This window comes from Haemorhous mexicanus, chromosome Z (assembly GCF_027477595.1).
Source record: "Haemorhous mexicanus isolate bHaeMex1 chromosome Z, bHaeMex1.pri, whole genome shotgun sequence".
Classification (NCBI taxonomy): Eukaryota; Metazoa; Chordata; class Aves; order Passeriformes; family Fringillidae; genus Haemorhous; species Haemorhous mexicanus.
The window spans coordinates 64,726,085-64,752,955 of NC_082381.1; the positions used below are offsets into that span (position 1 = coordinate 64,726,085).

The 26,871-nt window shown below is 36.0% G+C and overlaps 1 protein-coding gene across 5 annotated transcripts in view; it reads left to right on the plus strand.

The window, feature by feature from the left end:
- Positions 1–25,584, plus strand: part of POLK (DNA polymerase kappa) — a 35,656-nt gene extending 10,072 nt beyond the window's left edge. Inside the window, exons 3-16 of one of the 5 annotated variants that reach the window (XR_009490266.1) lie at positions 1,076–1,195; positions 6,793–6,945; positions 7,331–7,462; positions 9,148–9,301; positions 11,769–11,978; positions 13,677–13,801; positions 13,984–14,150; positions 16,050–16,082; positions 17,821–17,917; positions 19,139–19,310; positions 20,118–21,080; positions 22,199–22,250; positions 22,399–22,637; positions 24,869–25,584. Coding sequence is in view for 3 of the 5 variants with exons in the window: in XM_059873250.1 (XP_059729233.1) it covers positions 1,076–1,195; positions 6,793–6,945; positions 7,331–7,462; positions 9,148–9,301; positions 11,769–11,978; positions 13,677–13,801; positions 13,984–14,150; positions 16,050–16,082; positions 17,821–17,917; positions 19,139–19,310; positions 20,118–21,080; positions 22,199–22,250; positions 22,399–22,483 (2,463 nt within the window). In the remaining 2 variants the exon portion in view is untranslated. Of the gene's footprint in view, positions 1–1,075; positions 1,196–6,792; positions 6,946–7,330; positions 7,463–9,147; positions 9,302–11,768; positions 11,979–13,676; positions 13,802–13,983; positions 14,151–16,049; positions 16,083–17,820; positions 17,918–19,138; positions 19,311–20,117; positions 21,081–22,198; positions 22,251–22,398; positions 24,276–24,558; positions 24,669–24,868 lie in introns of those variants that run through there. The other 4 variants (XR_009490267.1, XM_059873251.1, XM_059873252.1 and 1 more) reach the window with 4 other exon arrangements.
- The last annotated feature ends 1,287 nt before the right edge of the window (positions 25,585–26,871 follow it).

The following is a 26,871-nucleotide window of genomic DNA, read 5'->3' on the forward strand; positions in this document are numbered from 1 at the left end:
AGCAAGTAATTTGATGGCTTAGGGGAGAAAAGATAAAGGCCATGTCTGATATTCAAAGAAAACACACCCTAATTTTTTAAAATTAAATATTTCCTCTAATGAAACATGACATATTACAGCTCTGCTGTAATCTTTTTTATACTTATTATGAAAGTGGATATTTTTGCTTTTTGTATAAATGTTTGAATCTGACTTGACTGTGGCTGAATTCTTGGTATCAGTGACAGTTTGGTGGTCAGACACTTTGACCTAAAGATGTGTTAGTTTTTGCAGATTTTACCAAGAAGTTCAACAAAAGCCTTTTCTTGCAAATATTATTTTACTTGTAAGCTAAGGCATGTTGCAAGAAAAATATTTTATTTCCTAATTTTGAACTTTTATCTTTTCTACTTCATTATATGCCTTCCTTTCTTTGTTCTGAGTCAGGAGGAGAGTCGCATTATACATTCTGTACATGATTATTGTCTTTTTATTACATCTCCTTGTATTCATGCCTTTTTTTGAAGGAACAATTTCTTATATTAGAGCAGCAAGGCTTTTTTATACTCATTTGGTTTTCATCATCCTCTTCCAAATAGCTTCTGATCCTGCCGTGTCCATCAAGATTAAATGGTCAACAATATACTCAAACTCAACATTACAAGTGAATTTGACTTATGCAATGTCATTATATTTTTCCATATTTATTAAGCTATGTAGAAGTCTGAAAAAATGCTAAAATAAATTTTTGTTAGAGTTTTGTACTCCATACCTTGGAGGTGTTGCAAAGAATAGTTAGACTTCTATCTCTTCTTTCAAAAATTTTATTGTCAAGTGTTACACTAAATAAACATACAAAATTCTCTAAATAACTCCTTAAACTCCTTTGTGCTGGAGAAATATATGTGTGTCATTTGAAGAGATGTAAAGAACCAGTGGTCTTTTTTGTGTATTTTTATATGAAAATCCAAAGCAGGCATTAGAAGCCATCTCTGTGTTTTATGTTTTCTTTATTTAAAGATCAAATGTGGTTGCTTAAAGACAAGGTAAAGACAAAAAGAAAAGCATAGTGGTTTTGTGATTTTTTTTCTTTCAGGGTTCTAAATTTTATGAAAATGAGCTTAAGAAAGATCAACAAGTTAACCAACGAATTGAAAAAATGATGCAGCTAAAAGAGAAAATTACAGCACAACAGCTCTTGAAAGCACAGATGCAGGTACTCATCTTAGTAAAGACTTACTGGGGTTAGTGTTGAATCATAAACATTTTGGTGTGTTCTGGTTTGTTACATAAAATTCTGCCAATAGGCACGATGTTAAACTACCATTTGATATTAGGCATACGAGGAAAAGTGCACAATATTTTGCTGGTGTCATCTTAATATAAACTTGCTAGAATAATATTTTGTAAAATTACTTTGAAGTGTTCTCTCAATGAGTAGCATGAAACAAATTAATTCCTATGTTTACAAGTCTGATGAGTTTGAAGTTATGTCATTATGATTTTTGTAAAGATTTGTTAAATACTTTGCTGATAAGTATCATATCACTATTGAGTTTAGAATTTACATATATTTGAGTTCAGTGGCATGCAATGGAATGAGAAAGATCAGAGTTGTCAATAATATGCCATTTTTAAGCTAATTAATGAAAATCATCATGGTAAGCAGTCACAAGAAATGCAAGTGTCCTGAACTAGACAGATGAAGAGGCTATTATTCTTTTCAAATGCTAATGGTAGATAGTAGTCTCCAAAATATTGCAGCGTATGAAGCGTCAAAAGAAAGGTTGTACACTAAACAACTAGTCACAACAGAATTAAAATTGTTTGTTGGAGCTGAATTCATTTCCATTTTCTTTTGTGCTGCGATTCAGTCTTTAAATGATTGCTTGCTAGTTTTCCTTGACAAGATTCCTGTTTTATTCACTGTGCACAGTGGATTGTGTTCACTGAGGGTCAAATTATTAATTATTTACTGTTGTCCTTAATGTTCGATGGGTGGCCCCGAGCTTTATTTGTTGAACTCTAGTCTAATCCAGTTTTGAATGCACAATTACTGATTTTCTAATAGATTTTTTTTATGTTGTACACCACATACTGTGAATTCTTAATTCTTGCAGTATTCCAGCAAAGTAGACTGATATTTTTTTTGTTTGTAGATGAAGAGCTGAAACACATGAAGATTAAACGCATCCTTTAATTTTTAGTGCCATTGTGAGGATTAGAGCTTGAGCTATTTTTGGTGTACAACCATTTTTGTTCATTTCAGGTTTGCAAATGACTTCCATACTTTAGATGCCAGTGTTTCAAATTTGTTCCAAGAAAAGTTCGCCATTCTGAGTACCTCTGAAAAGTTTGTTGTAAGCCTGTACGTCACAATTGTTTTTAGTGAATCTTTAACAAGTTATGTCTTCTTGTCTAGGGTTTTTTGAGTTAACTAAGGTCGCTTTTAAGTAATGTAATTACAGAAAAAATGCCTCTGTTTCCATGCTACCCTCACCAGACAACTATTTATTTTACAGAGAATAGTCTTTCTTATAGAATGAAATACATGAATAACACTTATTTTATAAATAATGTTATTATATAGTTATGTAATGAGAGAATATGTAGTGAACTTTGTGGAAACCAAAAAATTACAATTGCTTCGTCTACCTTCATGCTATCTTTTTGGAAATTGGTTCCTTGATAGTACAATATTATTTTATACTCTTTTAATGTTTCTTATGAAAACTGGTTTCTATAGAGGAAAAAAGAAACTTAAGAAGATAAATTCTCTTCTATGTGTTTTACTGGGACCTGAGTTTCAAATTCCATCATTGAACTCTTTATGCTGCTTGCTGAAATAGCAGACATGTTTATTTCCAATAGATAAATTGTAAAGTCAGCTGTCATACTGCATGAGGAATGTCATTAGAGGAGTATAGGAGGCACTCTTTTTTGCCGGCTAATTTGAGATCTTTGCTGCTGTAAAAACATCTTGAAACATTGGATTTTTGTTCTATTCTCTGTATGCACAAAAACTCTGGTTTATGATTTTTGTTGCCCTCATTCTTCCAGCACAAGTTCTGACCATTTTGCTCTCTCCTCTGCTTTCTTTTAATTTGTCATATCCTGAATTTTTCTTTCTGGTCCCACATCCACAGATCATCATCAGTCCTCTTTACAAAACGGTCCCAGAGTCCTCACTGATATTGTCCCAGAGTCCTCTTTGAAATTTGTGGACTTGAAGCCAGTCTTCTCTCTCTCTATTTGATATTCTAAATACCTTGCCCTTTTTCTGTTTCTTACCTGACAACTACATCTCCCCAGGCCTCCACCTTTTGCTTTGCAAATCTTTATCTTGTTTGGTTTTCTTAATAATTGCTGTGTATTGTTTAATCGGCTCTATTCAGTTATGGATACAGTCAGTTCTTATTATCATCTTCTCTATTGTTCTTATCTGTTGAGTTTTTCACTCTTCTTTTTAGTATGACGTTCTGATAAGAGAACCTGTTCTGCTAAAATTTTAAGTGGGAGGTATTCTGGAATTAGAAAGGTATCTGTATATCTACCTCTGTGAACACCATGTTCTCATTTTCAAATGAAGTCTTGTTTGTAGGATGGTTAGAGACTCAGGTATGGTTTCCTAAGCTGGCAGTTGATTTGAGTCCTGTAAGTTAAAACCAAACAAAAATGTCTCCACGTACTGGACTTTTGGACAAAGTCCTGGTTACATGGTAGAAACAGTAATATGAATAAAATGGAGATTCTGCAACACAATACTGTTGGTTTTGCCATTAGAATGTGTGGAGCTCCTTGAGGTTCAGCAGTATTTTGTAATAAATTAAAAAGTGTGCAGCTGCTACCAGATTTGGAAACTGCTGTACTGATGTTTGCTGGTTTTATTCATCCATGTTAGGTTTATCCCAGATGTTTATTCTGTAAATAGTTACCATTGTCTTGCTTTTATTGGCTTTTCTGTCTTGCCTTGAAAACTTACATTGTCTACTGTGGGATAAGAAAAAAAGAAATGACTCTTCAAATTGTCTAAAAGTGGTTATAAGGAAAATTAAACTTCTAATTATAATTTGTAGATTTTGGTTGTTTGATGGTTTAGATTTTTTATTTTATCTAGCTTAGAAATATATATTAAAAAGTATCTCTACTTTACAAAGGTTTATTGAAAGCAGCTTTTAAAAACTTGTCAGGCTTGCATGTAAGGAATTACTCCACAAATTTTAAGGGGAGATTTTGTAGGTGCCAAGAATTCTCTCAGTAGATCTGACTGTGTTTTGTTTTGGCATATTACTTGTATCGGTTTCTTTCGCTGAAGAGTAATCTTTTTGTATTTCATATTAGTTTAATGTGATTTTGCTTCATTCTTTAGATGTGTATGTTAGCTAATCAGTAAGTATGATGTTAGCGATATATTTAGGGAGAAAAAGTGAAACAGAAGTTTGTCATAAATGTGATAAATTGAAATGCAGAAGTTATGCTACTGGAGCAGCACTTGGTAGTAATAATTAAACAATTTGAATTTGAGAGCAACCTGAAAATTTTCTGTAAAGTAGAATTTAAAATAAGGATGCTTTTGATGAATTAAGTGTGACATTAATCCTTTTGAATTAGTAATATAATGGAAGTAATGTAAATACCCCACTTTTGTTTGGTTTTGTTTGTTTTTTGTTTGTTTCTTTGAATGTCTTCCCCTTTTAATTTGTCTGAACTAGTTTTCTCAGGCTCAGAGAACATACTGTGCTCTTCTGTATTGAGTAGCCTAGTTTAAGGCTCTGGTCTAGTGTTTCATCCCTCATAGCAACTTGGAAAAAAACAAAAGACTTTGTAAATCATTAATCAGCAATTTAAATAGAACATTCCAAGCTCACTTGCCTTGGTTCAAGTCTTCTGAGCTCAAAGATGGTTCTTGTGGATAAGGTTTTTATGGTTTTTTTAATTAAGCAGTTCTGTTGAGGGAAGTAAAAAAGAGAAGAACCATGCAAGTTGCATATAAACATTCCTTTCCAGGACCATAAATGCATTATAGTCAGTCCAGAGACATTTCTGTCCTGGTACCCTGATGTCAGGAGAGTGTGTGCAAGCAAAGTGGTTCCTTTTTGCTAATTCCATTTATTGTTGTGTTATCTTGTTGTGAAGGCTATCGGGACTTCTTACTAGCAGTAGCAGCCTTTTGTTGTGTAGATTGAGGTTGCCTAGTAATCAGTATGGTTAGGTAATTTTGATAGCACATTCTTTTAGGTTTTTTTCCTGTATTTTCTCTTACTTCTAGAATGATGTATGATGCTGCTAACACCATGATCATCATAAAAATCCTATGTCAAATATTTCGCAGTTTTTCATGACAGCATAGTTCAAAGCTCATTCAGAGGTCAACAGTGTTTCAGGAACAAGCACATGGTCTGCATGACTTTTGGTAAAAAACAAAGCAATTTAAGCACAATCAAAGTACTTCGTAGAGCCATCTGTGTGAAAACACCATGGAACTGATGAAGCAGTACTGCTCACATAGACATACATCTTTAACATTTGGAGTGAAACACACTTGTGTATAGACTATTCTGTAAATAACTTGCACTTTGCTTAGCAGTCTAGCCTTATATGGTATGGGTTCCTGTGACAAAAGTTGAGGACTTTTATTGAGGGATTGACAGTAGCTTTCTTTGTAGTAGTTGAACATAGTTGTTTGAGACCTTATTTCTGGCAAGACAAAATAGATGGTCCTGTGAGCTGCTGATCTTCTCTTCACCATTCTAGGCCAATTTTTTGAAGTGTGATGGCTTTATTTAGGAATGTTAGAAATTTTATAATAGCATGTTTTCATTTTTTTTAAAATAACTTGCATTTCTAAAACTAAATGCCTTAAGTAAAGCTTCATACTCAAGGGTCTTACAAAGTTTATTTGAATCAAGTATGTCTTTTTTTTGTCTTTTTTTGAATCAAATATGTCTTTTTTATGTGGAGTTTTGTTGTTTGGTGGGTGGGGTTTTCTGCTGGTTTTGGGTGGCATAGAGTTAATTTTCTTCACAGCAGTTGGCGTGGGGCTGTGTTTTGGTTTTCTGCTGAAAGCAGTGTTGATAATGAAGAGATGCTTAACTATTGCTGAGCAACACTTACACAGAGGCAAGGCCTTTTCTGCTCCTCTCACCACCCCACCAATGAGGAGGCTGGGCGTGCACAAGGGCTATGAAGGGACTCAGCCAGGACAGCTGACCCCAACTGACCACAAGGATATTCCAGACCATATAGCATCAGGCTCAGCCTACAAAGTGAGGTGTAGATGAATGAAGGATGGACTTTTGCAGCTATGGCATTTGTCTGCCCAAGTAACTCCTACATATGATTAAGCTGTTTTTCCTGGAAATTGCTGAACATCTGCCTGCCTATAGGAAGCAGTGAATGAATTCCTTATTTTGGTTTGCTTGCATGCACAGCTTTTGCCTTCTGTGATAGGTTGTCTTTATTTCAGCCCTGAGTTTTTTAATTTTTATTCTTCACTTTTCCACCATGAGGGATTGAGTGGCTTCAGGAGCTCAGTTGCCAACTGGGGCTAAACCACAACAGCTGTGGTTTTTTTCCACTGGGTTTTGGGGTCTTTTTTTAGCACCAATTGCTGCAGCAGCATTCTCTCTGAGAGCAAATTTCCTCCAAAGCTTTGTTAGGGTTTTTTAGTTGGTACTGGTTTGGTGGGGATTTGATTTGTTGAGGTTTTTTTTCTCTAACTATATGCAAGATTCATCTGAGTTTTAGGATCATCTATACTGTTGCACTTCTGCCAGGTTAGTAGTATTTCTGTTACTGATTTATTCTGTTCAGGTGGACAAACTTGTGATAGAACTGGAAGAGAACCGTAACCTTAGCAGTACAATTGTACACATTGACATGGATGCCTTCTATGCAGCTGTGGAAATGAGAGACAATCCAGAGCTGAAGGAAAAACCTATAGCAGTGGGATCAATGAGTATGTTGGTAAGGCTGTCTGTTAAACTAATACAGAAATCAATTGCATGAATCTTAAGCCTAATAAACCATAAAACAATAGCAGAAATAAAATGACACTGTTTTATATGAAGTGTGGAAAACCCAAAATAATAAAGGAAACAGCAATTCTTAGACTTGACCATGTAAGCTGGATTTTTCAGTAAAAAGTGTACTAATTAAAATTTAAAGTATGTAAGCAGGTTGAAAAGGTGGGAGGAGGGGGAGTGAAATTGTGTATAAACTCTTGGCTTTGTCAGTCTTTTCTGTATGGAGATGTGTGATTAGAACTTTTATTCTTATTTAGAACTATTGAATTCTAAACTTAATGAAAAGTTTGATTACTGAACACTAAACTTCTTTAATCTCTCTTAAGTCCACCTCAAATTACCATGCTAGGAGATTCGGGGTGCGTGCAGCCATGCCTGGATTTATTGCTAAAAGGCTATGTCCCCATCTAACTATAGTACCATTAAATTTTGAAAAATACAGCAAAGTGAGTAAAGAGGTAAGTCTGAAAGTGGTCTCTAACCAAGAGTGTACTTGTTTTTAGACTGTGTCAATAACATCAGTTCTAGACGGTATGAAAAGTGATGATTATTAAATTCTTCTGTAATGCAGCTTTAAACATAAGTCTTAACAAAATATTGGTGCTCTTGGACAAGGAGATGAAAAAGCATTGTACTTACCCAATCTGTCAATTCTACTGAAGTTAGTAGTGTTGCTGATAAAAGTTTTGAAAATCTCTTGAGTTGTATTATTCTTAAAAGTTAAAAATCATGGAACATAATCTAATTACTAGGAAGTTGCAAGTACATAGGAGACATGGAGATGATAATGTCATGTAATGTGTAATCATACTTTTGAATACTAATTACTGGAGAGAAAAACACAGAGCATTGGTGACTTAAAAATGCAGATTGATTTTTCTTTTTTTTTTTTTTTAAATAAGGGGCTGCATAGAGCAAAAGAAATATGGAGAAATCATGTTTTGCTTTAATTCAAGTAGTTTTACATTGTGCCAGAGGAAATAATTAGGATAGATAAAAGCCTGTGTAAAAAAAGGATAAGAGGTCTTTTGTACATTTTAAATCAAACTAGTGCATGACACAAGTCTCCTGGCTTTAAAAAAATTGTGTCAGGCCTTCATTATTTTTATGAAGCAACAAATATACAAATATAAAATAAGATATTAGTTGATTTTTTTTCACTTCTGGAAAAAAGAAAGTAAAATAAATAAAGTCATACATATATAAAAATATGCCATATTTCAGAAGAGTTTTGAACTTAAGGATCTTGGATTTCATGATGTTTATTTCACAATAACATTTCATTTGTTGTTTGATAGGGTAAAGTATTAAAGTATTAGAGATTTGGCTTGGTCTGGATTTTTAGTTATGTTTTTCTCATGGGATTTGGATTGAAAATATTTAAATTTATTTAATTTTGTCTTTTAAAGTTCATAGTGATTCCTGTCTTCATTCAGTTTCAGAAAGATGAAGTGCATGTGGACAAATGTTGTAGTACCTAAGAATTTGACTTAAACTGATAGGAAAAAACATAGATAAAAACATAATACAGTCAGATTTTCCTCCAGGTTTAAAAAAAAGAGAAAGGAGAGAAGGTAGAGCTTTTATTTTGACTGTTTATTTTATTATATTTCCTTCTGGAAACATGGACTTATAACTAAGGTTTTCCCAACAGGTCTTGCCTGTGGCATTAACCACTGCTCTGAAATATTTTCTGTAACTTCAGTTCAATTAGGATTTTATTGTTGCTGGTGGGTTTCTTTAACCTTTGTATATGTCATATCTGACACACTGAGTGCAGAAAACTGCATCAGTTTATCTGCTTTTCTCAGTTTCCAGGTCCTCAGTGTTTTATTCAGATGGTTACTGTAGTGTCAGTGAACCTAGTGGCTGTGCAGTCCTTATACATTTATCTTAGTGCCCTTTGCTGTTTTTAAATACACTACTCAAAATCTTTTTAGTTCTCACTTACTATTAATATCTCACTACTTGGAGAAACATTGCTGTAATTTTACAAAATCAAGAAATAATTTGTATTGTCATTATCTTTAGTGTTTATTGATCATCTGGAAGTTTCAGAGTACATTTGTTCATGTCGTGATTTTGTGTCAAGATCTGCTCTTACAGCAACATGGCTTTTAACTTTTACCATGTGTTTATCGAGGTTAGAGAAATATTGGCTGAATATGATCCCAATTTTATGCCTATGGGCCTAGATGAAGCCTACCTGAACATAACAGAGCACTTGGAGGAAAGGCTGAACTGGCCTGAAGATAGAAGAAGGTTTTTTTTTAATACAGAAAGCACTACAGGAATAGGTAAGCAAATGACTCACTTTTCATGTAGTCACTTGACACTAAGAGTGCTTCTTTTAGAGATCTTAGGCAGAACCATGAAAGCATTAAATTAGAGTTAGAATTCAGGTTTTATTTTCCTTAGTAGGATTACTTTATTACAATAGTACAGAATTTATCATTTGAATAGCACAGGACTTCTACAAGCAGAATCAGTGCAGTGCAATCTATAAGTAGCAAAATAAAAAAAATAATAATACAATAGGATTTGGACTGGGTGAATAGCACACAGTTTGCTGTATTAATATAACAATCATAATCTAGACTCAAAAATCATGTAAAAGAACATGAGTCACTCCCTCCATCCTCAGAGGAAGGGAATGAAGGCAGAGGCGTCCCTGGCCATTGGGATGTCCCAGGTCTCACTGTCCAGCTCTGGTCCCAGCTCCTCCTCAGGACTTGTCAAAGGTGGGAGTTAGAGAGATGGCTCTGGGGCTGTGGGCAGGCAGTGCTGGGGGGGCTGTGGGCAGTGCTGGGGGGCTGTGGGCAGTGCTGGGGGGGCTGTGGGCAGTGCTGGGGGGCTGTGGGCAGTGCTGGGGGGCTGTGGGCAGGCAGTGCTGGGGGGCTGTGGGCAGTGCTGGGGGGGCTGTGGGCAGTGCTGGGGGGGCTGTGGGCAGGCAGTGCTGGGGGGCTGTGGGCAGGCAGTGCTGGGGGGGCTGTGGGCAGTGCTGGGGGGGCTGTGGGCAGTGCTGGGGGGCTGTGGGCAGGCAGTGCTGGGGGGGCTGTGGGCAGTGCTGGGGGGGCTGTGGGCAGTGCTGGGGGGCTGTGGGCAGTGCTGGGGGGGCTGTGGGCAGTGCTGGGGGGGCTGTGGGCAGGCAGTGCTGGGGGGCTGTGGGCAGTGCTGGGGGGGCTGTGGGCAGTGCTGGGGGGGCTGTGGGCAGTGCTGGGGGGGCTGTGGGCAGTGCTGGGGGGCTGTGGGCAGTGCTGGGGGGGCTGTGGGCCGGCAGTGCTCTGAGGGCTGCGGGCAAGCAGTGCTGGGGGGCTACAGGCAGGCAGTGCTGTGGGACTGTGGGCAGGCAGTGTTCTGGGCTGTGGCAGTGGTGTGTGGGCTGCAGGCAGGCAGTGCTGGGAGTCTGCAGGCAGTGCTCTGGGGGCTGCAGGCAGACAGTGCTGGGGGGCTGCGGGCAGAAGCTGCTCTGGGTGCTGCAGCTTCCTAGTGCTGCAACAGGGTCATCCACAGCACTGGGCTGGCCAGGTGTTGGGATATGCAGGAGGGCAAGGAGCAGAGTGAACACAGCAGCAGAGGATGACTGCTTGCCTTATGAAATGTCATAAGACATGCTGACCACATTACATGGGATTGGGAGCAGGAGTTGCCAGTCATAAGCTTCAGATAAGCTGAACCCACTGAAAGTGTAGATATTCAGTCCTTCCATTATTTGTCCTCCCATATATTCTCTACATCCAATTTAGTTAGTTTAGATTAGCTTTCTCTACTGGTCACCTGTGAATAAAATGTACACTGCTAATGACTTGGAGAATTTCTTTTCTTTTAATGTGAATAAAATGTTTAAAAAATGGTGCTAGATTTTCTAAACCAAATGGTGTGGTTTAGGTCTGCATTACAATTCAGCTTGATAATTTTGGAAATAAGTAGCAGGAGCACTGCAGGATTTTAGAAATGTTCAAGATATTACTGGATTTCACTTGTATATCCACTTGGTAATAACAGAAAAGAAGTAGTCATACAAATGGTTGAATGATGCACAAACTGGAATATTTATACCACCTATATTCAAAATCTCTAACAACCATTTAGAGGGTAATCAAGCATACACTACTACAGAAAAGCATTAATAAAATACAAAGCAACAAAATGGCATAGTCTTTACAAAATCAGTGTCACTGATATGTAGTCATGTGCTTCTTCACACTTACCTGATATCTTTGTTCCTCTCAAGTGCAAACAAGTGCTCAGAGTGTGAAACTGTAATCGTAATGTTTGTAGAGTCAGATAAAGGACTGCTGACATTACTTTTCTACTAAGACTGCAGTTGAAAATGAGAAGCTCAGAAGTTCTAGAATGATCAGGCTGATCATAGAACTAGATTCTAGATTCTGATTCTAGAACTAGATATACCAGAACCCTAATTTTACTTGGAGAATAAATCTGGCCTTCAATCTGATATAAAACAAGAGTAATGATAAAATCTCAATGGTTTTGCTGCAGCAAAAGGCCATTAAACCTTTTGCTTTTCTGGAAGTTTAGTCCACCTACTAGCCAATTCCTTCAATTTCAGCCAAGCTCAAATCATAGCAAAAATGAAGCAGTTATATTTCTCCAGTCTTTAAACAAAAAACAATGCAATTGCTTTCTCTAAATAAAGATAGAAAGAAATAAAACTGCTTATGAACACTAAAGCCACTGAGGAAGGAAATCAGTCTATATAGATGTATTAATTGTTTGTGTTTCTGTCTAACTTCGATAAAGATTGTATGACTATGTCTCCCAAATTTAACGAAGGTAAAGTCTCTTCTTCACCAGTGCTGTTTGAAGACAACACATCTCTGATGGATGATGAACATGAACAAAGAGGTCTATCAGTGGAAAACTCAATTGTCTTTGGAACTTCTGCAGAGGAAGTTGTGAAGGAAATTCGCTTTAGGATTGAGCAGAAAACTCAACTGACTGCTAGTGCAGGTATTCAGACACACAGGAATAATAATTAATCTTTGTATTTCCATAATGTCTTCTACTTTCATCTCAGAGGGCATTAATTAAGAATTTACCCTTCCCACAGTCTTCTTCTGCAACAAAAATATGAAGATCTTTGAAGGTTTACAAAGAATATGACTTCCAATTATTTTAAGAGATGTCATGAATATCCAAAACATTACTGTTTACTTTCTTTTTTACTCTTTTAATCATTGAATCAGTTATGTCATCTTTTTTTGCTTCTTTCTACTTGAAATAAGAATAAGCAGTGAGGAAGAATGACCAATGCACTTGAGCTATCTTAGCACACGTGGTTGGTTATTCTAGTGCATCATGTAAATTGTTTTTGTCAGACGGTGTGTCATAGTGAATTCTATCACTGATTTCTATACTGCTTTTAGTTTGAATAGCAGAATTGTGCTGTTATGTGTTTCTAACTTCACACTGTTCCTTGCCTAAAACAATATCAAAATTCATGAAAGTGTTAGTCCTGGAGAAGTAAATATATGCTGAAGTTGGTGAATTCTTTAATAGCTTTTTAATATGTATCAATCAAGTTCTATGTCTTGACTTCAGACAACCCATTTTAAATCTCAGCTATTTTGATTTACTAAAACCAGTGTATGTCTCTAGCCACATAGTTTGGATGCCATCCAAACTGCTTTATGAACCAGGTCAGTGAGGCATCAGGCAACGGTGAGCTTTATGAAGCAGCTGCAGAGGGTCAGGAAAGTGTGGAATGTAAGCAGAGGTCAAGAAACAGCTAGTAAGAAGAAGCAGGATGAAACCCCCTCCCATGTATGTTATTTCATGAATAATAGCAGAATAAAGTTTTGTTTACTGAAGTTTTGTCTTCTGAAGGATAAGTTAGTGTGTAGAAAACAGGTATAGTTTTTACAAGTGCAAACAGGGGTCTTAAACCCCAAAATTAAAAAAAATTAGAAGGGTAACTGAAAAAATACTGATAATCAATAATAAGTAGAGTTATTTCTGCAATCTTGAATAATATGTTATATATTATTCAAGATATAATATCAGTAAGTGACTTCTAGGGTTGTAGGACAAAGTTATTCTTTGTTTTGCTAAACAAACTCCAGAGTTAATTCATAAAAACAGTTACTTTGATAGAAAAGAGCCATCCCTCCTAATTCATCTGATGTCTGTGAAATATATATAAATTTATAAATTACTACATTCCAGTGGTAGCCCACAAAATAATAGAATTTGTTAAATTCTCTCAAAAAAAGTCTTTTTGCTGAAATACAAGGAAGAAAGGTCTCCTTGCTTAAGAGTTCATTGTAACTACCATAGTCAGCATTTTCTTTCTTACCGTAATCACTGTCATAAAAATGTTGACTCATGTAACTGACATTATTTTTATGGACATGGTGTTTAAGCCCTCTTGACTTACTAGTGCTTGTTGTGTTACCCTGACTGTCTTAAAATAGGAAGTACACTTTATTTAAGTTATATTTTATGTCTTACATGTGTTTATGTTCTTTCATGATGGTCACAAAATTTCTTTGCAGAATTGTATCAAATGTGGTATGAATAATCATAATACTTTTCTATATTTTAGTCTTTGCCAATTGTAAAGGCTACTCTTTGGCTTATAAATATTGGATAGTTGAAATTAAACTTTGTCTTATGTTTTTTTTAAATTACCGTGTTTTTGTTTTTAAGGAATAGCACCAAATACAATGTTAGCAAAAATGTGCAGTGATCGTAATAAACCTAACGGCCAATACAGAATTTCTCCTGAGAGACTTGCAGTGCTAGACTTCTTGAAAGATTTGCCCATTAGAAAGGTAAGAGACACAAGGACATTTACTATTCTGTCATGTAATGTTTTTACGTTCTAGAAGCAATATTTTTACTGAAATTTTAGAATTTTCTAGGTAATCTTCCATGTTTTGTTTGGTTCCATTTTTTTTAGTAATGGATCTACAAATAGAATGTTTTCACTACAATGTTACATACTCTTTTCTAGGTGCCAGGTATTGGAAAAGTAACAGAGAAGATGTTAAAAGCCCTTGGAATTGTGACTTGCTCAGAACTTTATCAGCAGAGGGCGCTGCTTTCTCTTCTTTTTTCAGAAGTATCTTGGCGTCATTTCTTGGATATTTCCCTTGGTTTGGGCTCAACACATTTGGAAAAGTAAGCCATGGGGCTTTCTCCCTTCTGTGTTAGCATTTTTCTGAATGTTTCCTTTTGTATGTTACATACTAAACATATTATTTAATTGGCAAATATTGTGGAAATATGCTTGTTTAATATATTTTTTTAAACATCTGATGCCTGTTATTGTTATACTTATGTCTAAGATGCAGTAGCCAAACATGAAAAAACAAAGTTACAGCCATGTATAAATATAAAATCCAAAAAATCTCATCAGGGAAGTTGTACATAAGTGTAAGTCAAGAAATCAAGGTAGGATAACCTTATAATTATCAAAATAGCTGAAAATAACTGAGATGTCCTAAGAAGAGTTGTACACTCAATTTTCTTCAAAAACAATGCGCATACATTGGTGTTTATGATTATTGGATTATAATGAAAATCACAAAGGATTTGATCTTCTCTGGTGGTGAATTGTCAGGGAAGTTTCTGTGTCTCTTATCAGGATTACATATTGGTAATATCAACATGTGAATTTGGTGGAATAGAACTGAAGAGTTTTATATCCTTCTTAATATATGTTCTTTTAAGGTTGACTGTACTTTAATGGCTTTTAGACTCTTTTTTAGGATGGGAGAAATAATTTTTAGCAGTGCATAAATCTTTTAAACAATATTTGTCATTTCTACGATTGTCCTGGAGATAAAACATGTCCTTTAAAAAAACCCAAAGCATAGCATCTTACTGTTTGTTTAACTAAGAGCCTTAATTAAATATTGATTCCTTTTTAAAAGATATTCCTTTCCACAGTACTGAAATTCTATTTTGAAGTAGCTTGACAATGATTTGATTGTATTAGAAGTTCCAAAATGTCTTATGCACTTCCGAAAGACCTATTCTGTATTATGTCTGTAACTTCTCTGACAATAATCTTTCCTTTGTCCATTTGACTACAAAATAATATATGTAGTTAGCAGTTTGAAGCCCAGTAGTATGCTAGCACAAATTTTTGTGTTGTTTTTTTTTTTTTTTCTCTTCAGACTATAAAAATATTTTTGAAAATATGCAGTAAGACTGACTTGGTGAAGGTGACTTGATAAAAGATAAAACACTCTTTCTTCTTATTCACCCTAGTTAGGTGTTTTACAGCTTGGGATATCTCCTAGTACATTTTGAAAAAAAAAAAAGGAGCATTTCAAAGGTTTGGGGTTTTGATGTCTAAGAATTTTGTTTTTGTCAGCACCAATGTGATTTCAGTGGTTTTAGTGTAGAGAAAGCAAGCACTTAATATATTAAAACCTGAATCTTCAGTAAGAAAATCTGACAATACCAAATTTGTTATTTCCAATAATTAACAAAAGAAGAATGACCTGAAATTGCTCTGAGGCATCTCCTTATATGCAGAGGAGTTGTTAAAGGATACTCAATTAATACTGAGAAAAAAAGCAACAAACAAAAAAAGCTTTAACACATCAGCTTTAAGCTGAACAATCTTTTAGACTGAAAGCAAAATATTTCCTCAGATTCTCAGATAAAGGAAATATTCAAATATACATATATGTATGGGATTCTAATAGCCGTGCTTCACAGTTATAGCTAAGACAGCATAGGATTTGTAGTTTGTTTTCTTTGTGAATCAGACTCCCTCTGATATAATAGGTGAGTTCTGAGGGAATTTTTTATTTGTTTGGCTTTTTAAACTTTTTTTTAAAAGACATCTGTGTCTGATCTGTCTTTGCTTAATCTACAGTATATTTTTAATTCTCCTTTATGCACTTGCTTAAACTTGATGTACAAGATTCGTAGAAAAAGTTAATATCCAGACTTTATAGAAAAGACTGCTGTTAGTTATTTGAGCATGATTGGTTGATTCTGAGTTTATTGAAAAGATAACATTTCTACATCAACAAAGTATAATAAACTTTTTTCTTTTTAAAGGGATGGAGAAAGAAAAAGTATGAGCACTGAAAGGTATGCTTCTTTAATATTGAAGTAATTACATTAATCATTGGAAGCACTAAATACCAAGTAATGTACGCTTTTATTAGTCATATAATTTTATTGTGTTTTTATTTTAAAATGCACATGTACAACAAGCTCACTAAATTGGATTCAAGGTTGGATTATTTTTTGTTCTTGGCTCTAGAACTCCATGGAGGTATTTTTGTCAGTTTGAGTATTCTCTAATCATCCAATTCTGCTAGTGCCTTCAATGCATCAAAGTGGTCTTTAAACCATAAGATAAGGTGGAAATATATACAGGCTTGAAAATTTTTTATCTATTTAAGCTTAATCTCAATATCAGTGTAGTAGTCTGCAGTCACATGTATTTTCTAAAAAAAGTTTTTACCAGAGTAAAGTTCCTTAAGAAGGTAGTTAATTTTTAAAGACTTAGTTCTGCCAGGAGAATCTGTAAAGCACTGTACTAATTATCCCTATCATCATGTGTTTTCTTAGAAAAGGTGGTAAGAAAAGATGCTTAGTCCTGTCATTTTGCAACTTAATAGCTATGAGCAGCTTAAAGAAGCCCACTACAATTTTGGTACCATCACGGCTGAAAAATTTATGGCTTTAGCACTGTCCTGCCTTGCAACCAGACAGATATGTTGGACATCTTTATAGTATCTTTCTGTATTGCTTTTTTCCTTTCTTTTTTTCTTCAAAGGGAACAATTTTAGACCAGAAATGTCTACAGGCTTCTGAGATCATGAAACTAGTTTATATGGGGGGAAAAGACAACCCTGAAATAGCATTCTCTCTATCCTGTCCCTTTCAAGCCTTGGACTTTTACAACTTGTCAATCACTGCAGTATTGTCTGAATAGCATGAGTTACTCCATGGATAGCGGTGTGGCACCCACAGAGAAATACTCAGCTGATTAGTTTGACAGCATGCAAACATTCTTAGGGGAATGTGAATCATAATAGAGGATGTCTTTTCAGTACAATCAGGTGAAGCTGACTATAACTTAGAGAAGCAAAATCCACTGTAATTTTATTGACGTTACAGTGTTCCTTGTCAAATTTTTTATTTAGAAATGTATCTGTTAGACCTTTCCAAAGCCTGTGCTGTCTGTAAATTTTGCTTTCCATTTCTCTTGAAATAACTGAAGGTTGCTTTTCCTGTGATGCTATTACTGAAAAGCAAATGTACAGCAAAAAGATAACACTAATTTCTGTCCTAAGAAGCTCTAGCAAAGGCAGTTGGCAACATTTCTGGCAGAAAGATAGCTTTTCTTTCTCTGAGGCTAGACATAATTATCCTAGTTGGCATCTTTTTCTTAGCATCTGCATTATTTATTTCTGATACTTGGCTCTGATGTTGACTTCCAGCTCCTGGCTTTCTTCTGATGTTATACAGTATTTACAAATGAGATTAAATATAAATAACTTGGCTGACTCTATGAATTCACTTACTGTTAGTATTCTGTCTTGCAAATACTTAAGCATTAATGACATTAATTTGAATCATTTTCAAATAGTGCATGAAAATTGAAACCAAATTATTTCATTATTTGAAGGGTCTTTCAGATGTTTTGCAAACAAAATATTCCTCTTAATAATCATTGTGCCTTGAAGTAAGAATTTTAACCTATATAACATTCTTCTGATTATAGTATTGTTTAACTGTAAAAAAAATACTTCTAGATTGCAGACACTGAACATACTATAAGATTCATACTGAAAAAGTTAGTATTTTTTTGTCTTAGAACATTCAGTGAAATAAACACAGCAGAAGACCAGTACAGTTTGTGTCGAGAGCTCTGCAGAGACCTTGCTCAAGACTTACAGAAAGAGGGACTTAAGGTATTTATATTATTCAGGTTACTTGCAAAAAGATGCTTTGCACTCAATAATTCTATGCAGCTTTAGTATAAATGCTTTCAGCAGCATCATACCATGCAATCTATCTTCAGAAGTCTTCATTCTTTAATTTGCAGATGTTTAGGATGAATTAGGCAGCATTTTGTTGTGGTGCGAGTGGCTGTCTAGCAATACGTGTAGGATAAAAAAATTGAGTTTTGAAATATGAAAATTAATCAAGTTATTTGGCATGTAAACATTTTATGCTAGCAACAGTGTTTGTAAGAGACAAAGGAATAATAGAGCTGATGGTCCATAAGCCATGCTTTGGTCAGTTGTGTAATACTAATGTATTTAAAACACTGTTTCTCTCCTGTATACATACAGGATCCAGTCAATAGCCAGTTTTTTAGTTTAAGAACTTGACATGTGCTGATCTTGCTGACAAATTATTCACACCATTCAATGGTATCAATAGTAGAAACAGTCCCTTTATTCCTTCTCCCCAGATACCTGTTTTTCACTTTGAAAAAGTAGATGTTTTCTTTGAAGGTCTTATGGTAAAGCAGAGGATTACATTTAAGACCTAAAATAATTGTTGTTAAACTTCTTGAGCCATAAAAGATTGTCTCAAAAGATGACAGGTTGAAAGGGAGATGATCACCTAAGGAAGACGAAGGGATAAGCTTACAAAAGCACCAAAGAGAGTGCTAGTTATTTACATTTGGGTGGACATTATAAATCACACAAATTGTTTGGGGGGTGCTGCCAGGGAAATATCTGCGCCAAACACAAATACTGTGTGTGGTTGTGATAGCACTAGCAGGAGGAAGTAAGTTTTCTATGAATCTGTAATGGGGTATCACTTCATGTTAGGATATCTGCCGCTGAAAATTTCCATATGAGGAAATAATTTTTTTTTAGATGGGGTAGAAGTTGCATCAGTAGCCGAAACGTGAACTCAATTGAACATGCACTAGTGGCAGATGGCCTGCTGAGAACTGCAGTCAAATGACCCAATTCAGAGAATTCAACTTCGGCAGAAATTTAGGGGCAAGTACAGAATTTTGCAGACAAATTCTTGGGAGCACCCCTTGCTGTGCACAGATAAGCACACAGTGATTATGGCTTAAGAACTCTTACATAGATACTACATAATAATTGTTTCTGTGCCGTATATGACATACCTTTTAAACCTTTTTTTTAAATCATATTTTTTCCTAGGGTAAAACTGTTACATTGAAGCTTAAAAATGTGAACTTTGAAGTTAAAACCAGAGCTTCAACTGTGCTGTCTTCTGTTTCTACTGAGGAGGAAATATTTACTGTTGCTAAAGATTTGTTAGGAACAGAAATTGATAGTGTTGCTCCTCACCCTCTACGGATAAGACTTATGGGTAAGATACTTCAAATTCATTCTTTTCAGAGTTAGGAAATCTGATAGTGTTTTGAAATAACACACCGTGCTTTAAGAGTAAAACTGGTATTAATGCATTTATCCTTTTTCTATCACCCTGGTAATTTTTCCAAAGTGAAACAGATCTGTGCTGAGTGAGTAACTTAGGAAGTTTTACTAATGAGTGCTGAATGGTGACTTAGGAAGCTTTACAAATTGAGGTTGTACTTTTCTTATCCAACAACAATCATATCATCATGACAGTAGAAACTTGAGTCATAGCAGCACTTAATTCTGCTGCTTTAAAAGAGCTTTTAAGTCTTCTTTGCACCACAACAACAGAAGTGCTTACAGATCTGAAAGCGCAGTGTTCTTCAGGAGATGCAAACATTTCTGACAACAGTAAACTCTGTGTTTTGACCCTAAGACGTGTTTCAGGTGTTTATGCGTTCTGCTTGAAACATTGAGTGGTATATAAAATTTACTTGTCTAAGATATTAGAAAGTACTGAAGAAAAAAATGATTTGATGGGTGAAGTTCATGCAAAAACCTTCAGACTGAATTCTTTGTAACTGTATTTATAACTTTGTGTTATAATACAATGAGTTAAAACTTCACATATGTTTGGAGTAGTGCTTGGGTCTGATAAAATTGCATTGACATTGTGATGTGTTTGGAGGTAGTCTAGCATCTTTTTAGAGGTAAATTTTGCCTTTATTGAGTGAATGTATACCTCAAAAGGTGTTAATTAGGAGTTAGTATCAAGCTTTCATAGAATTGTTATTATAAGTTTCTTTTTCATCATTAGGTGTACGAGTTTCAGGATTTCTAACTGAAGAAGAAAAGAAATACCAACAAAAAAGCATTACAAGTTTCTTAAAATCAGGAAAAGAAATTGGTTTCCTTAAGCTTCAGCCAGAGAAGTCCAACCAAGAGTATTTCACAAAAAATTCAGAAGCACCTCATAGAGGGAGTTTTTTTGATCAAAAGCGAGCAGCAAGACAACTAAACAGTGAGAATATTTCTCCAAATGAAAGCAGAGGTAAGCAGCTCTTTCATGATGATAGAGCATCAGCAAATATTGTGGAAGAAACAAAGAAAGTCGCCGATTTACCAAATTCTAATGTTTGTAAGATCTTCACCTGTCCCGTGTGCTTTGAGAAGCAAAGCAGCAAAAATTTGGAAGAACTTAATAAACACATTGATGAGTGCCTCAATGGGATGTGTGTTAAAAATACTGTGGAAATAGCCAAGAATGACAGTTCAAGAGAAAATACATCTAACTTCCTTCCACAGTTTAAAAATGAGTGGGTTGATAAATGTCAAAAAAATGAAACAAATCAATTATCAGGAGCAGACCAGTCTACAAGTGTATCTGACAGCTCTACTGACAATAGCACAGAAAAATCTGCTCAGATAATACCTGATAAATCTCCTAGAGAACGACAGCCTAGCAATCTCAGTGACATTGCTAGAAACGTGTGTATGAAACAGTGTTTCTTCCCCAAACGAGTTTCACAAGACAATGAAGACCATTTTGACAAGCCTGAAGATACAGAAGGAAGTACTTCATCCTGTTTCTTTGAAGCCAAAGAAGACAGTGTTCTTGTTTGTCCAGTTTGTAATTCAGAACAGAAAACCACCAATCTTATGTCATTTAACAGACACGTTGATATCTGCTTAAATAAAGGCCTTATCCAGGAGCTGACAGAAAAACAGGATTTTCCTACGAAGACTTATAATATGGAAAACTCAAACAGAGTTTTCTCTGGTAAGTATATGCATTAATATATATTTAATTATTCAAATTGTTTGCTTTTGCAATTAAGATACTTCGTCAGTAGTGTACTTTGAACTTTTTGGTATTTAGAAATTTTTTCTCAACAAGCCTATTTAAATAAAGCCTATACAGGAGTGAACATTTTTCTTTAAAAAATGTCAAATTGATTTTCATGACAAACTAGATTTATGAATGTGATGATAGTTTGTCAGTGCCCTCCCATTTACCACAAAGGTGACATAGGAATTACTGCTTATTTCTGGAAATTGTATGTTGGTTACACCCAGCCATATTCAGAAGGGTGATTGTGAGGCCACTGAGATTAAAGTGAAGATCAATGAAAACATCTTCAACGTGTATTGTTTCAGACTGAGTTAGCAGAGAGGCTCCATTGTCATGTACTGGCAAAAATAGAGAGATGAGAACTAGAGCTTTAAGGAAGAAACTTCTGATTCTGTTTTATAGCTAATAAAATATATCACATAACTTCATCTGTAACATGCCATAGCAGTATCATTCCTGTTTTCTGAAGTAGTTTCTCTTTTTGACAAAGAGTTCATCTTTGGCCAGATTAGAGTGCAAGTGCAGGTAGTAAAGTATCTGCCTAAAGTAGTCCCTAATCCATTTTGGGACCCTTATAAAAGGAAATTAAAAGGCCAGTGTGTTAGTATTTTCAAAATACAACTAAGACTTAAAATAAGAATATTTTACAAGAAAATTTTCAAGGTGATATTGCTATTAGATGTGCAAACATGCTTTAATTTAAATGGAAGACTTAGTTCAGGTGAAGTTTCTTTTTTGTCCCCTGAAGGATAAATAAATTAAAGCCATGATTTTTAACTACCACCTTGAAAATCAACTACGTTATGCTGAAATATTTCTGAAAACTGTTACAAGGTTCAAAGTAATCCCTTATAATTCAGTAACATAAAGGCTTTTTGGTTTTCTCTTTGAAAGATGGTAATATAAACAACAGTATTCAAGTTGCAGATAATGTTATCTGCTTCTTGAGACAGATTAAATTTTAAAAAAAGTTCTTCCATGTATGTAATTTCTGAAGCATTCTTTCTTTCTGTGACTCATTTTGGTTGTTTTCAATTACTTTTAAGGAGGTTTAAGCAAAGGACAGCAATGCACAAATCCATCACAAGGAACAAAAAGGTAAGTGTTTTTTGGAAGTTTGAGTATGCAACTTGTTTTAAAAGAATGAAGTCTAGAAAAATATTCAGTGTTGTAAAAACTGTGTTGGTATGCATTGTGTATTTTAACCTCTTACTGTTTTTTTCCCCCCTTCTCTGTTTAACCCTAGGTCTGGACTAACGGCTTCACAGTCAGTATCAAAAAAACCCAAGTCAAGCAATTCCAAACATACAATCAAAATGTTTTTTAAATGATTGTGTAGCAACATGTTCTATATGAAGTATTTCATAGAGTTTTATGACTGCAAGTTAATTTAAAATTGGCAGTAGGCTGGATTCAAGTGCCTGTAATTTTGGAACCATTCCATATCTGTGTAATAAGAATGTGACATCTGAGATAGAAGAAGAGGTAAAATGAAGGGGTTTTTTCTTTTCTTTTCTTTTCTTTTCTTTGGAGAATAATACTTTTTTCCCCACTTGTTTCCAAGAATCAGAATTTGCTAGCACTTTGAATTAGCTCCCTAGAATATACAGGAGTCATTAGCTAGGGTGCTCCACTGTACTTGCTGAAGGCCCTCTTCCCACACCTGAACTTCTGTCTTCCTTGTTGTAAAAATAAAATTATGAGATTAACTGTGTAATAACAAAGAAAAGTTGAGTTGCTTGATTTCAGCTAGTGTTTGTCTTTGTAGTGGACACAGAAATGTGTTAGTCTTGCAGTTACACAGGATAAGAACAAGAACTTAGAGCACTATCAAGCTCTCATTATTACTGAAAATTACTTCAGTAAGAGGTGATTGACCAGATCTGAAGGACTTGTCATGGTGAGATATACAATGACTTCACTTATTTAAAAAATATTTTAAAATCTGTTGATTGAGAGGATTCTCCAGAATACTCAGACTAAGGCTGTTTGATCTTTGGCCTTTCCAAAGGGACTGAAAACTTCTTTACAGTTTGAAATTGTTACCAGTGAGTAGCACTAAATTTACTCTAAAAGGTTTCATGGTGCAATAATAATAAATTATGTGTAAATACAAGATAATGAACCTTCTTATTGTTTAGCTGTCTTTCTCTTTTAAATTATTTTGTATTGCTGAATAAAGTGTATTCTGTGAGTACATATGTGGAAAGAGGAATGTAAGTGCAAATATTTTAAATGCTCTGTTTAGATTTTTTTCTGTTCACACCAAATTGTTTAAAGACATTTTATTATAATTATATATTTATCAGACAAATAATTGATTATAACAGCATATTTCTTAGAAGTTATACAAACAGTGCCAAGCCCTGTAGGAAATATAAATTGCTTTTTTAACTGAAAGGTCTTTTAAAGAAGTGACTGCTGTAGAAACATCTGTTTTGCTGTTCAACTGTATTGGGATTTGCTTGCTTTTTGAGCAAACAAATGTATACATGGTATGTATTAAAAGCCCAAGCTCAGTTCAGAATATGCTTTCCTGTTTCCAGAATCTCTGGAATGATTACACCGTCTCTACCTGCTTATCTGTTTGTTTGTCAGATGCCACTGTACCCACAGCTCTGTCATTTGAATTCATGTCAGTGCTCCCTTATCTTCTTTGGACCAAATCAGCTGTACTAGTTCAGACTTTAAATTGACTCAGTCAACTTTTTTAAACTGGGTCAGTGAGCACTCAGCATGAGCTGTTCTGTTGACAGACATGGGAACTTCTGGTAGGAAAGACTTAAAAGCAACTGAGGGAACATAAGTCTGCCAACTGCTGTTTAGTAAGTGAATACCTTTCCCTTTTTTAGCTTGTATTTCTGATTCAATAAAATGTAAAATCTAAGTATTACCTTGTCATTGTGTTTATATCTTTAAAATGTCTATTTTTACATAAGCATTACATCGCAAAAAGTAAGCTACTCTTAGGTGCTTGAAAAAAATAAGTTAGTTGGATTTGCCTCAAAAGTTGCCTTACCATCTGTTTAAAAGGCAAGTGTCATAAAGTTATCTTAGTGTCATGAAAAGGTTGTGGATGTGTCAGTATTAATGTGAAAATAAAAATCATAATGTGCTGTAAATTATTTATTACAGTTCCATTGTGCCTTGACCCTGTCTGGATGCCTGTCAAGCCACCAAAGCTGCTCTTTCACTCACCTCTGCAGCTGGACAGGGGAAAGAAAATATAATGAAGGGTTCATGGGTTGAGATAGGGAGCAGGAGAGATCACTCATGAAATACCATCATGGGTTAAGCAGGCTCTAATTAGAGATATGAATTGAATTTATCACTAAAAAAAAGAGCAGGATGAGAAGTAAAATAAGAACTTGAAAACACCTTTCTCACACCTGTCTCTCCTTCCCAGCTCTACCTCCCCCAGTGGCACACAGAGACAGGGAATGGAGGTTATGGACAGTTCCTCACACATTGTTCCTGCTCACAGGGAGGAATCTTTCCCCTGCTGCAGCATATGGGGCCCCTCCTATGGGAGACAGTTCTCCATGAACTTCAACAGGAGTCCAGCCCATGGGCAACAGATCTCTGAACTGCTGCAGTGTGGGTCACTCTTCCACGGGGTGCAGTCCTGCAAGGACAGGTTGCTCCAGTGTGGGTCTCCCACGGTGTCACAAGTCCTACCAGGAAACCTGCTGCAGCATGGGCTCCTCTCTCCACAGGTCTGCAGGTTCCTGCTCCAGTGCGGGCTTCCCATGAGGTCACAGCTCCCTCTCAGACATCCACCCACTCCAGCATGGTTCTGTCTACTCCATGGGCTGCAGGTGGACCCCTGCATCCCCTGACCTCCATGGACTGCAGGGGCATCCCAGCTCCAGTGCCTGGAGCTCCCCCTGTCCCTGCTTCTCCAGTGACCTTGGTGTCAATAGAGCTGTTCGTCTCACATATTCTCCCTCCGTTCTTCTGTGGTCACAATTACAATTTTGCAATAATTCTTTTTTCATCTCAAATCTCTTATCAGAGAGACCTTACCACTGTTTCTGCTTGGCTTAGTCTTGGCGTGTCCATCTAGAGCTGGCTAGAATTGCCTTTGCTGGATATGGAGGAGGCTTCTGGCAGCTTCTCACAGAAGTCACCCCTGTAACACCCCTACTCCTAAAGTTTGGTTATGCAAACCCAATACAAAATTGTGTGTTTACTAATTTACAAGTCCTTTTTTCCCCTACTTCTTATTGTTTTTATACCATACTTATTAATGTTTTTATCTGAAGAAGACCTTCAGTTCATGATTAAGCATTGTCAACAATTTCTGTGATACAATTTTTCTTCTTGTTTCTTGTGGAGAAGGCTGTATAACCAATGTCTTTGTTATGCATTTTCCTCAGTGACTCTGTGTGTTATTCAATTGATCTTAAATTAAAATCTGTTTTTATTAATATGTGATAGTTTCTTTTTAGCTGTCTTTAATTAATTTTAAATTATTTCCAATATGTGAGCCATTCCACACTTACTATATCCATAGCTCTGAAGTATGTGAATTATCTAGGTTAGCAGCAGATGCAACTTCTTGTGTTATGCAAGTGCCTCCTTATTTAAGGTATACATGTAAGTACTTAATCATTAATTCCTCTTTTAGTTGAGTAACAAAGGGTAGTGATTCTGTGATCCTAATGTTACCTTCTCTGCCATTTCTGAAGAAAGGAATTTAGACAGTCTATACAATTAACATGCTTGGGTCTTACCTTACATTTTATTTTTATATTGGCTCTACTAATTTCTGTATGTATTACTATTGTTATCTTAAGTATTAAAGAAAGTGCTCAGATTTCCTGTCAGAGAGCTCTGTGAAGGCAAGTAAGGAATATGTTAGAGTACTTCCTTGCTCTGCACCCCCTTTGTTTTGGATTCTTCAGCTCTGTAAGTTTCTGTGTCAGCCTGTCTCCAGTCTATGGGGGCCATCTGAAAGAGTCAAGATTGTAGGAAGTGGTTAGAGAATGTGCAAAACTTGCTACACATAACATTTAAGCACAGGATACGCTGTGAAATAGTATTGTGTATTAGTAATTAGAACTGGAAATTAGCAGCTGGTGTTTTATGACTGAAAATTATGATTTTACTGTAACTGATGCTCTGTGTGAGACTGCAAATCTGTCCCTCCTTTGGTACCAGCTTTGTAGGCTAACCTAATCACTCTGTAGTTGTCTGTTGTCACAGCCCCGGGTTCCCGCACTGCGGCCGGCGCAGCCACGGGTGCCTTCCCTGGAGGCAGCGTGCTAGGCCCCGTTAGGGCTGCTGGGACCCCCCAAACCTGTTTTTTCCCTTGACTGGAGAGCAAAATGAGTGGTGGGGGTTGGAAAGGACAATGATGAACGTGAGCTTCTGTACATGTAGTAAAAGATATCAGCAAGTGTGTGGATGTGGGATTGGGAGCTGGGCTTTGGCATGTGGTGTTTTCAGGGGCAAGTCCTACAAATTGCCTGCTTCCGTGCTTTAGCTTCCCCTTTGAACTGCTCCAAGAGGGTTCACTGGTATTAGTCACATCCCTGGAGCTGGGCATCTGCTACCAGTTTCACAGCCAATCACCCAGTTTTGGGAGGCACACAGAAATCAGAGGATCTTGCACTCAGACACACAACCCAGTGATGGGGTCTCCAGCCTTCAGTCTGCAAACCAGTCTGTGAAGGAACAGACTGCTCTGGCGTGAGCTGTAGTTAGTGAAAACGGG